At 55.9% G+C, this 12242-nt stretch overlaps 1 protein-coding gene across 1 annotated transcript; it reads left to right on the forward strand.

Annotated features, from left to right (window-relative positions):
• Positions 1-516: 516 nt before the first annotated feature.
• On the forward strand, positions 517-8405 carry TAGLN2 (transgelin 2). The gene is made up of 5 exons (XM_055583881.1): positions 517-625; positions 6119-6329; positions 6723-6897; positions 7209-7311; positions 7604-8405. The coding sequence occupies exons 2-5, from the start codon at positions 6150-6152 to the stop codon at positions 7743-7745; spliced, it is 600 nt and encodes a 199-aa protein (XP_055439856.1). The 5' UTR covers positions 517-625; positions 6119-6149; the 3' UTR covers positions 7746-8405.
• The last annotated feature ends 3837 nt before the right edge of the window (positions 8406-12242 follow it).

The raw sequence follows: 12242 nt of genomic DNA on the forward strand, positions 1-12242 counted from the left end.
CAGGATAAAGCAGAGGTGCCAGGTCATAGGGGAGGGAATGAAGGAGAAAGAAGTCAAGTCTGAACCCTGGGTCCCAAAGCTGATCACGCCCTTTGGGCCCTGGGCGAGGAATGACCTCACTGTTAGTTTCTGCCCAGGCTTGAAGAAGGTGGGGAGCAAGACCACATGTGGGAGCTGTCCTGGCCTGCTAGTTCCAGTCCTGCCACACCCTAGTCACTTGTGTCTAGGGGAATGTTTTCTTGTGCCTCCGTTTACCTAACCACCCTATTTGAGCCAAAAGCATTCTTTCCACATAAAAACGCCCACAGTCTTACGCTAACCTAGGCAGATAGTTTCCCACTGGGGCACACGTTTAAGGACTCTGGGGTAGGGGTAGAGGTTCTCAAGGGTTGAGGCCATTGCCTCCAGGTATTTTAACTCAGGGTCTGGTCACCGCCCCTCTCTTTCTTAAGCACTGCCCTCCGCAGCTGCACTGCGGCGCCTTTAAACCCTCTCGGCCCTTGCCCCGCCCCTGGTCCGCCCCGTCCGAGGCGGGAGCAGGCTGAAAACCCCCGGCCCCGCCCGGGCGATCCACTCGCGCTGCGGCCCCCGCCTCGAGTGCGCAACTCTCCGACCCACGTGAACCGTAAGCTGGAGGGAAGGGTCCTTGAGGGCGTGGGATGTGCGCGGTCTCTAGAAAGCAAGAATCCCGAGCCTGCGGCTCGTTCCAGTAGGCTTGCGGATCGAGGGCTGGCAGGCAAGGGTCCGTTGACTGCTCTGCCCCGCCCTGGGCTGTCAGGTTCGTCCCCAGGCTCTGACCCCCGCATTGTTGAGCGATGAGGTCAGGCGGTGTTGCTAGTGCATAGACGGGGCGTTCGTTGGGATCGGAGACTCTGGGACTGCGCTCCGCCCGCCGGCTCTAGTCCCGGGTCTCGCTGGGGCGAGAAAAGGAGGGGGTCACGGATTGATTATACGGCTGGCCCAGAGTGATGCAGGGTACAGGGTTCCGGCGCCCACCCTTGGCCAGCTCCGCGCCGCCGGGTCTTCCCAGGCGACCCTTCACTTCCTGGTTCCAGGAGCACGTGTGGGTGTTGCCTGCCCTCTTCGTTTCTGAAGTTCGTTTTTCTGAGGACTGGCTGTCGCGAGTTAGGGCGAGGGGCCGCCGTGCTCGGGTCCCGCAGTGGCCTCGCCTTCTCGGGTTTGGGCGGGGACTTGAAGTTCCAGTCCTCTCCAGGAGGGTCCCTCGACCTCAAGCATCTGGGAGGTTGCAGCCCAGACAGCGCCTCGGGGTGCCCTACCTGTAGGAGGCGGTATTGGCGGAGGATGGCTTCTTTCCAGGCCTCCAGCCTCTACGGGAGCCGACGCCCCCACCCCTTGCCCCCTGCTGCTGGGAAAGTCGGTGGTGGCCGCGGGCGGGCAGGCGGGCTGCCCAGACCGCTGCGTCACTCCAGCGGCGGGCGGGGGGTGATTCATCCCAGTAACGGCCTAGGGTGTGGCGAGTGGGGGCGACTGTGCGGGGGGCGGACCAGCAGGACCGGAAATCGACTGCCGCAGACCTCCCCCACCCCCCTGCCCCGCGCTCTCTGCTGGAGCCCCTGCAGGTGATGTTCTGGGGAAGCTTGGTATCCGCGAGCAGAAAGAAGCAGGGTAGAAGTGAGAATGGACTAGTATGGGGATCCGGGGTAGGAGGAGACCCGTGGTTTTCCTAGTTTTCTGACTCCAGAGCACCAGAGGGACAGCTCCAGGTCTGTAACCCCACTTCCAATTTCTCCTTCCTAGTCCACAGGGAAGACTTCAAACTGCAGAGGAGGCCAAGGTAGGGTGAGGCCAGTGGGCCCCTACCCTTCCAGAATCAACAAATAAGTCTGTCCAAGTGCAATTCTTCCCCCACGCCCCACCCCAGCCCCCCTGGGGATTGGCCTCTAATCCTCCCCCCCCTCCACCCTACCCCATCCCTTCTCCCCCCAGGATTTTCAGCTAAGGGGCTCTCTAGCTCCGAATGGACCTTCTGTTGCCAGGATATTTCTTCTGAACTATTTCCTTGAATCGACATGTCTACCCCGACACTTGTAACTTCCTTCTCCACATGCTTCTATTCCCTCCACAGCTGCTTCCTTGAGGAATCCCTTGCACCTGTCTGTACCTGTGAAGCGACCCCTTTCCAAGGATCCCACTTCTGCTCCCCCTGCCGTGCCTCTGATCCCACTTAGCGCCTCCTGACCACTTCTGAGTGGCAGTTTCTGCCTGGTGCCCCCACCCTGCCCCATTCCTGTGTTTGGTACACAGAAGCCATGGCAACGCCCCCCCCCCCCCATACCCCTCCTCCCATGCAAGCCTTGTGGCTTCCTGTTTGTGCAGCTTCAGCTTTCTCTGCTGCTCCCTGACTGGATAGCAAGGGGGCTGCCCCACGGTGGCCCCTCAGTCGTAGGTCTCCCACCGCCCCTGCTCCCTGTGGCACTTCACTTTGGAGGCAAGGGTTCCCACTTCGCTTTTTCAGGATAGTCTAAATGCCACCTCTGGGTTGGGAAGTTCCCCTGTGTCCTCTCTGCACGATGAATGGAGAGTCCCTTTGTCTTCACAATTCAACACCCCTGCCCGGAGCCCTGGAATCCTCCCACCCCACCCCCACGTCCGCCTTTTCTTTGGCATCAGCTCCTCGGCTCGGTGGGGTGAGGTAAGCGTCCCTGGTCCAGCCAGGGTCTGGGTGCGGCTGAGGGCTGGAGTGCCTTTTGCAGCCCCTCCCCTCTCCCAGCTGTTGTAACCTCGTGGGTCGGGGTGAGGGCTGTTCCCACTGCTGTCTGGAGTACCTCTGGAGTTCACCTTACTCACTGCCAGCCCACCCCCCAAGCTGTGCAGCTGGCTTCCCTTTGGACCCCCAGCTCTGGGCATTTCCCACTTCTACCCACTCCAGTAGGCAGCTGGCTACCTTCCCTCCTTTAGGGGCGAGCCCCGGGTTCGCCACTGCAGTTCCAGCAACCACGGCTCCACAGAGGTTGTCTGCTCGTGGGGGTGGGGAGAGCAGCTGTGGGCAGGCTGCCTCATGGCTCTCCCTCCTGCCAGAGCTCTGCCTCATGGCTCTGGCACCGCAAGGTCTAAGGCAGTGGCCCCGAGTGGAGCTGAGACACTGCAGCTGGAGCCTGTGACCTTGCCAGCTGTGTCCAGGCTCCAGAGTTTAGGAGGGCTCTCAACATCCATCCCAGAGGTGGACCTGGGGGGGCTGAGTCTGTCCTACTCCTCCATAGGCAACACTGGAGGGGTCAGGCTTTGGCCCTGCTCTCCCTTCGTAACCCTGGTCTCTGGGTTAATCATTCTCCTGTCCTTTCCTGGCCTTAGTGATCCCTGGGCCTCAGGCCAGTTGGCTCCATGGAGACACAGCCCTGAGGCCCAGGTGACCGCAGTGAAGCTGCTCCCAGAAGTGAGGTCTAGACAAGGAGCTGGGACAAGGGGACTTCCTGGTGGCAGCAGCCTCTGGCCCCCTCTCCTTCCTCCCAAGCCTCCCAAGCCTATGCGGCAGGGTCACAGGCTCACAGAGACTGAGTGGTGGCTGAGCTGTTGGGGCTGGGCTGGGGGCAGGGAATCTTGTCTGCTCTCTCCGCAGACCTCAGCCGCCCAACTGGCCTGCCCAACCGGCCTGCCTGCCCCCAGCTAAGTGTGTGTGGGGCTGGTGTGTGGGTCAAGGCCCAGACTGACATTTATCTGGCTGGGCTTTCAGGCTGGGTGAAGTGGGGGTGGGTTGCTCTTAATGAGGTTTAAAAATAGCTGATTTATGGGGAGGATCTCTGCAGGAAATGTGCAGCCCCGTAAGTTGGAGTCAGAAAGAGCAGCCCTGTTGGAGTGTGGGGAGGGGCCGCCTGAACCGAGCACCGGCAGAGACTAGGCCTGAGGGGGGTTGAGGCAGCTGCTGTCCCTGTGACCTGCCCTGAGGGTCAGGGAGGAGGCGGTAGGACAGCTCCTCCTGTTGTGTGCCTGACTCCATCCCTCAAGCCTGACCTGGCCTGGGGCCAGATTGGGGAGGGGGCGTGTCTCCCTTCCCTCCCCTCCAACTTAGGTGCCTGGTCTGGGGCATCCTCTTTTCTGTGCAATCAGCCAGCTCTATTTCAGAGCAGAAAGAAGAGCCCATGGGGGGCAGGAATGGAGTCCCATCCCATCTCTGGTCCTGGCTCCCCCTTGACGTGTGGCGTTCCAGGACAGGGCTCTGAGTGTGGGGACTTAAGCAGCAAGGCGGCGGGTGGGGACAGACTGCCCCTGCGAGGTGTGGTCCTGTCAACTCAGGCCAGCGGTCAGGAAGCCACCCCCATCCCCGTTCTTCCTGACTGAGGTCCTCAAACTAATATCACCCAAGGCTCCTGAATTAGGCCTTATTCCTGCTATAACAAATTATCACAAATTTTGTGACTTAAAGCAAAATACATTTAATATCTTGCGGTGCTAGGTCTCTCTGGCTAAAATCAAGGTGTCGGCAGGGCTGCATTCTTTCTGGGGGTGCCTAGGGGAGATTCCACGCCTTGCCTTTCCTAGCTTCTTGCTGCTAAGTTGCTTCAGTTGTGTCCGACTCTGTGCGACCCTGTGGACTGCAGCCTACCATGCTCCTCTGCCCATGGGATTTTCCAGGCAAGAGTACTGGAGTGGGTTGCCATTGCCTTCTCCATCCTAGCTTCTTGAGGCCACTTGCATTGCTTGGTCCACGGCCCTGTGAAACTCCATCATTGACTTCCCTCTCATTCTCCCACTTTGACTCAACTGCCTTCCTCTTTCACTTATAATGACCCTTGTTATGAGTACATTGGGCCCTGCTGGATGACCCAGGGTACTTTCCCTATCTCAAGATTCTTAATTCAGTCACACCCGCAAAATCCCTTTTGCAATATAAGGTAACATTTGCAGGTTCTGGGAATTAGGACATAGGCACCTTTGCAGGAGCCATTCTGCCTCCCACTCCTTTTAGAAAGGAAAGTGGAATTAAGTAATACCTGATTTCTTATGGAAAGTCCCATTGCCTAGTGAAATCTGTTAAGGGCCTTCCTAGACCCTCCCTCTCCAGGAAGCCCTCCAGGCGGCTTCTGTGCATACTCCTCCCTTAATTCCTGCGGCAAATGGGCTTCCCTGCTGGCTTAGCAGTAAAGAATCCGCCTGCAAGGCAGGAGGTGTGGGTTCGATCCCTAGGTCAGGAAGATCCGCTGGAGGAGGACATGACAACTCACTCTGATATTCTTCCCTGGGGAATCCCATGGACAGAGGAACCTGGTGGGCTACAGTCTATGTTGTTGGAAAAGAGTTGAGTTGACTTAGCAACTAAATAACAATAACATGATCTGTGTAGTTTAATATTCATCCTGTACAACTCTTGTACTTTCCTATGTGCTGTCTTTGTCTCTCTGATGGCATTATGTGCAACTTTAGAATCAAGGATTTCTGTCTCTTCTGCAAGCCCCAGCGCAAATAGTGGGTGCTCAGTGAAAGTGTTCGTTGCTCAGTCGTTTCTGACTTTTTGCGACCCCCTGGGCTGTAGCCTGCCAGGCTCCTCTGTCTGTGGGATTTTCCAGGCAAGAATACTAGAGTGGGTTGCCATTTCCTACTCTAGGGGATCTTCCCAACCCAGAGATCAAACCCACATCTCTTGCATCTCCTGCATTGGCAGGTGTATTCTTTACCATTAGTGCCACCTGGGAAGCTCAATGAAAACCCAGTGGCTAATTGATCTGTCCAGTCCTCTAACTCCTGGCATGGGTTCCCAAGCCACTGCGTATTCTTTCTAAATCATTCTCCTTCCCAGACTGGAAAAGGCACAGCTGGGGTTAGAATGACCAGTTTGCCTTTGCTAAAGCTGACCACCCCTAATGAGGGGCTGAACCACCAATCCTGACCTCATTTACCCTATGTTCTATTCCAGTGGGTTTTATACTTCATTGTAGGAGTGGCACCATTCAAATGAAATCTAATGGGAAGCCTCAATATAGTAGACAGGCTCCTGTCATAAGGGTGGGAGAACCCACAGGGGCCAAGGGGAGATGCTCTCGTTTGGCAGCTGTTCTCCCCTCTGGGGCCCACCCGAGGGATTCGGTGTGTGTCCCTGTGGGCAGTGCCTCACTCCGCAGGCTGCAGAGTGCTGACCGCGGGCCTGGCTGTGTCCTCTCCCCAGTCCCGCACAGCCACTGCCGCCAGCCTCCGGAATGGCCAACAGGGGACCTTCCTACGGCCTGAGCCGGGAGGTACAGCAGAAGATTGAGAAACAGTACGATGCGGACCTGGAGCAAATCCTGATCCAGTGGATCACCAGCCAGTGCCGCAAGGATGTGGGCCGGCCCCAGCCTGGGCGCGAGAACTTCCAGAACTGGCTCAAGGATGGCACGGTGAGCGCACCGGGGGAGCGAGCATGGTCTCAGCCGAAGAGAGGAGTGCAACCCTGTCCCCAGCTTTCCTGAGCCCAGGGATCTCCATCGAGCAGAGGCCCTCCTGTTTTTCCTCCCTCCCACCAAGGGAAGTGGAAGCCTTAGGTAACAGGAAGGAGGAGGAGCGCCAGGGGAAGAGCTGGGGGAGGTGTGCTCTAGTCAGTGATCCTTGAATAGCATGGCTCACTTTCTGGGCTCAGAGGCAGGGTCTGGGCAGGAAGGAGCCCGCGGCTTTCTCCAGGTGGAGTCAGAACTGTCCTCAGGTAGGAGAGGTACCTGTGTCGTTCTCTGGAGCTGAGGGTGGTGCCCTGTGATCTGTGTGGGCACGGCCTCACCACTGCTGTCCTCCCCCAGGTGCTGTGTGAGCTCATTAATGGGCTGTACCCCGAGGGGCAGGCCCCAGTGAAGAAGATCCAGGCCTCCACCATGGCCTTCAAGCAGATGGAGCAGATCTCCCAGTTCCTGCAAGCAGCCGAGCGCTATGGCATCAACACCACTGACATCTTCCAGACTGTGGACCTCTGGGAAGGTGGGCCAAGGCCAGGGCCAGGGCACTGTTGTCCAGAAGACCAGAGGTTGGCCTGAGCCATCTCCTCCAGGGAGAAGGGGCAGGTTTCTGGCACCCTGAGGACAGAGTGGAGTGTGTATGTGTGTGCGTGTTCATTTGTTTGTGTTTTGATAGAGCAGTTGACCATGTTGGAGGTTGGAATGGAGAAGAATAGGGAGATCAAGAGTAAAAGAATTTGGGGGCTGGGCCTGCTGACTTAGTGATAGAGGTGGAAGCCTGACATTCAGGACCCTAGCCCCGCGGAGGCTACTACAACCCCTCCTTCTTCCCAGGAAAGAACATGGCCTGTGTGCAGCGGACGCTGATGAATCTGGGCGGGCTGGCGGTAGCCCGGGATGATGGGCTCTTCTCTGGGGATCCTAATTGGTTTCCCAAGTGAGTACGTTGGGCAGCCCAGGCTCTGGGCCAGCGTGGTGATCATGCTTACTCCTGTCCCTGGGAAACGCCTTCTACAAAGCACTTCCGCATCCCTTATCTCTATCCTCACGCCTTTCCTGGGATGGCAAGGGACAGTCCCTTTTGCGAGACGAGGGGTGGTGAACTCAGCGCTTTCTGGGGCAGAGCGGGCACCAGCACTTACGCCAGAGAAGCCTGTACTCTGCCCTGGGAGGACATTTACAGGGGCGGCCTCCACCCTCCTCCTAACCAGCATTCACTTCCCACCCAGGAAATCCAAGGAGAACCCTCGGTACTTCTCGGACAACCAACTGCAGGAGGGCAAGAATGTGATTGGCTTACAGATGGGGACCAACCGCGGGGCTTCTCAGGCAGGCATGACCGGCTACGGGATGCCGCGCCAGATCCTCTGATCTGCTGTGCAGCCCTGCCCCTGCCCTCCGTGAATGGTTAATATATATGTGTTTTTTTTTTTTTTTTTTTTTAGCATTGACATTCCCTGAGAGCCCCCAGGAGCTCTCGCACTCCCTTCTGCCAGGGTTGGGGCCTGGCCTCTCTCTTCCGGGGGTGCCCGACGGTGGCCTCCCCTTTGTGCTTACTAATACATTCCCTTCTCCAAACCCACAAAACTGGACCAACTGGCCTCTTTTTCCCTGGGACCAAGACCGGGGGGTACCTCACCCCCTCTCTGCACCATACCTCTTCTTTTTCCTCTGGCCTCTTCCCTCTGAGCCCTGTGCCCTAATCCATTCCTTAGCTGGGCATCAAGGATGCTGCCTGACGGCCCTCTCCCCCCACAAGTATGCCTTGCCCACAGCTGTGGCTGCAGGGACTTAATTTATAGGGAGGGGCCTGTGGCCGCTGCTGCCCCAGCCCCAGCTGGACTGCACTCACCACACTTCGGAGGCAGCCTGCCCTGGCAGAGGCCCCCAGGCTTCTCATTTTCCATCCTTTCTGTGGCTAAGGGGTGGGGGTGAGGGGCCTGGGAGGGTAGGCTGCTCACCATGGGCTGGGGCTTGAAGAATCTGAGTTTGCTGATTTAAATAAAGAATCTCTGTCTTTTTTTTTTTGGATGGATTCTGGCTGTGTCTGGGGGGAACCCACTGTGGGGAAGGGAGGGATGTGGGGGAAGTATGGGCACTGGCTCCAGGGAAGAGGGTTTTGAGATGGAAGGTTGCAAGTGTCCCCCCATCTTTGGCTTCCTTCCCATTCTTTTTCTCACTTGTTTAGGTGAGGGGTTGAGAAGGGACAGGCCTTCCCTGCTGCCTTCAGGTTAGGAGTCATGATGACAGGATATGTGGGTAGCATCCAGAAGGAGGGGGGCCCTCACCTAGCTGGGCCCTTCCCACAACCAGAACGGCTGTCAGTCACTGCAGGAAGGTGGGGCTGGCCGTCCCCCCAGTCCTGAGTCCTGACAAGTGTCTGGGTTGGAGGCCTCTCCCACAGGCTTGATGCCAGGTGGCTTCTGTTGGAGCTGGCCAGATCAGCTTGAGGGGGTGGGGTTGCAGTGGTGGGGGTCTGGTGAACAGGGGCATGAGTGAGCTGGAAGGAGTTAGTGATGACTGGAGGGAGGAAGCCTTGTTGATCAGACACTTGTGAGCTGCATGTTCTCGAGAGCCTAGCAGCATCTTCTGGATGGGTGGCCTTGGACCACAATTGTTAAATTTTGGGGTTGGGTTGTCCTGACTCCTACCCCTGACCTGGGCAAGAATGTTCCACCTGTAGTTTCCAACCCCACGGCCTTCCCATCAGATCTGGCATCTCCCCCGAGGCCCTGAGCCAGCCCTCCCCACTTCAGCTCCCACCCCCACCAGCCAACCTGGCCTCCATTGTCCCTCTCCCCACTTTTACTACCATTTATCTTTGTTTCCTGAGGCGGGAGAAAGCCGCAGCATTGTGCCTGGGGGTGACAGAATGTGCAGTGGGTAGATAACCAGAGACCTTCCATTCTCCTTCCTCCCACCCCACTGCGGCTCCCTCTGCCAAGAAGCACCTACTGTGTGCCAGGCCCCAGGCCACTGCTGTGCATTAGCCATTAGCTCAGGGACTCTCCGCCTTATCCAAACCCCAGCCATGGGTGAGACAGTATTTGCTTGCCTGCTGCACTCCCTTGGGTTGTAGTACAGATAAGATAGGCTGCCGCCTCTGTGCGAATTCCCAGGGAGTTAGCTCTCACTCCAGCCATTATCTCCCAGTTATCTCCCATTCAGGAAGGCTTTGTGGAATGCCAGTAAGGAAGAGTGATGTCATTGCAGAGACAACACTGAATTCACTGATGTTTAAACTGAAAAACCGTTTGCACTCTTCTCTGATTTAACTATTAATAGCTACAAATTTGGAGAAGGAAATGGCAACCCACTCCAGTGTTCTTGCCTGGAGAATCCCAGGCAAGGGGGAGCCTGGTGGGCTGCCGTCTATGGGGTCGCACAGAGTCGGACACGACTGAAGCAACTTAGCAGCAGCAGCAGCAGCTACAAATTATTGGCCACCAGCCTCACGACTTTCTGGGACCAGCACACCACAGAGCCAAGACTGAGAACCACTGTGTTCTCCCAGCAGATTCCCATGATAGTCCATAAAGTGGATATTACTGTATTATTCCTTCATTTTGTTCCCAGATGAACATACTGGATCTCAGGACAGGAAACTTGCCCAAGACCACATAAGGAGTTAGTGGAGGGACTGGGGTTTTGAGGGCTTCCCTGGTGGTTCAGTAGTAAAGAATCCATCTGCCAATGCAGGAGATTCAAGAGACACAGGTTCAATCCCTAAGTTCTGGAGAAGGGAATGCAACCCACCCCAGTATTTATGCCTGGAAAATGCCACAGACAGAGGAGCTGGCAGGCTATAGTTCATGGGGTTGCAAAATAGTCGGACACAACTTAGGGACTGAACAACAAGTAGAGTTTTGAATCCAGATCATCCTGGCTGAGAGCTCACTGAGCCTTGCTGCTCCAGCTGGGACTGAATTTTGAGAGGTGCCCAGCCTCCCTCCTGGCTGCAACCGCTGCCCACCGACAAGCTGGGTGAGGCCCCTCCATGTCTCCCCTTAATCCATCTCACTCCAGGTTCAGCTCCTTCCTTCTGGAACTGACCTCCACTGACAACTCAACATTTTGTTTGGTTTTCTGATGGCTTCATTCCAGCATTTTGTTCTATTTGAGGTCACAGTTTCATCCCTAATCTGGCCCCTCATATTTCCTGCTTCGTCATCAGGCCCTGGAGGCCAGAATGGGTCCCAGCCCTGGGATTGGAAGGAAGAACTCTGAATGGCACCCCCCTTCCCTGCCATCTGCTAGCAGTTCATTTCCCATGGCTCTGCACACTGGTGTTCCCCAACACCCTGTGCCTGCGGGTCTGTTCTGCCCCGAACAATCTCCCCTCCCAGGAGTTACCGCGGTTCCTTCTCTCCTTCAAGTCTTTGTTCAAATGTCACCTTCCAAGTACTGCCTCCCCTGGCCACCCTATTTAAAACTATACACACTCCACCCGCAACCTGCACCCCATCATCCTTCCCTGCTTTCTCCTATCACCACCTGATATCCAATAAATTTTACTTATTTATTTTCTGGCTCCACCCACAGAATGCATAGTCTTTAAGAGCAGGTTTGTGTTGGTTTTGTTGGTACAGAGTAGTGCCTGGCATGTTGTAGTTGCTGGATAAATATTTGTTGAATGAATAAATGAATGAATGAGTGAATATCACAAGGCCCTCACACTCCCGAATCCCACGGCATGGTGCCCAGCCAGCCCAGCGTCCCAGCAACCAACCCAGCCTGTGAGTGGATCTGAAATGGAACCAGCCTGTCTGTCAGTTTCTGATGCTTCCTCATTGTTCATTTCCAAAAGGTAAAAACCTGAGGAGTCAGTCCTCCCTACAGCCAGAGGAGTGGTGGTTGGGAAGGGGATGGAAAGTGGTTTGTGTGCTATGGGCAAATAGAAGGTGCACTGAGGCCTTGCAGGAGAAAAGTGGGAGGAGGGCAGGGGGAAGAGGTAAGAGTCAACTTTGGTTCATTTACTCCTTGCGTTCAGCCTTGAAGTGGAAAATCACTGTGTAGGTAAGGGGAAAGTAGGCTTGGCCTGTGGTGGCTGATGGGAAGGAGAGCTGGAGCAGGGAGGCAGGGAGCAGGGGAAGGAGGAGCAGGAGATGGAGAAGCAGGAGGAAGAGAGATTCACAGTGAGGCTGACCTGTGTGGAAATAACTTAGTTCTGCACGGTCTGTTCCTGTGTGCTGAATGTGCATCCAGGTGTGAGAATTCACAGCACAAGGGCTCACGGAGTGGCCATGTGTGGAGGCTGCCTGTGAGCATGTGTTTACCAAGGACTGGGGACTGGAGGTGCGGAGAGGTGTGTGTAGGCAGAGTGTAAGCATCTGAGCCCTTGTGCATGGCTCCGCGGGCAACGGTAGGTCCATTCTTGCCCGTGCAGCCCAGGGAGGTCTCTGAGAGCCTGGCAAAAGGCCCAAGGATCAGTGAAACAGGGAAAGGGCTGGACAGTAGGGCCCCAGGGAGGGAGCAGTAAAGGGCCTGGGATTAAATTTGTTGAAGAGAAGGCTAAAGGTAAATTCGTAATCGGCTCCTTGCAAAGAAATGAGTTTTAGTCCCAGTGGCTGGGGAGGTAGATTAAAAGCAAATGCACTGAAGTTCCACATAGAGAAATTAGGAAAAATGATCCTCTTGACTCAGGTGTTTTAGCGTCTGGATTCTCTTAAGGGTCAGGAGGAATGCCTTCAATAATAATACAAATCTCATCTTCTTTTTTTTTTTTTAGTTCTACCAGTTTGTTGCTACCAACCCATCTCCCTTCTGTACGCATGCTCTGTACGCATGCTCAGTCATGTAACATGGACTGCAGCCCACCAGGCTCCTCTGTCCATGGACTTTTCAAGGCAAGAATACTGGAGTGGGTTG

Source organism: Bubalus kerabau, chromosome 6, assembly GCF_029407905.1.
Source record: "Bubalus kerabau isolate K-KA32 ecotype Philippines breed swamp buffalo chromosome 6, PCC_UOA_SB_1v2, whole genome shotgun sequence".
NCBI classification, from domain to species: domain Eukaryota; kingdom Metazoa; phylum Chordata; class Mammalia; order Artiodactyla; family Bovidae; genus Bubalus; species Bubalus kerabau.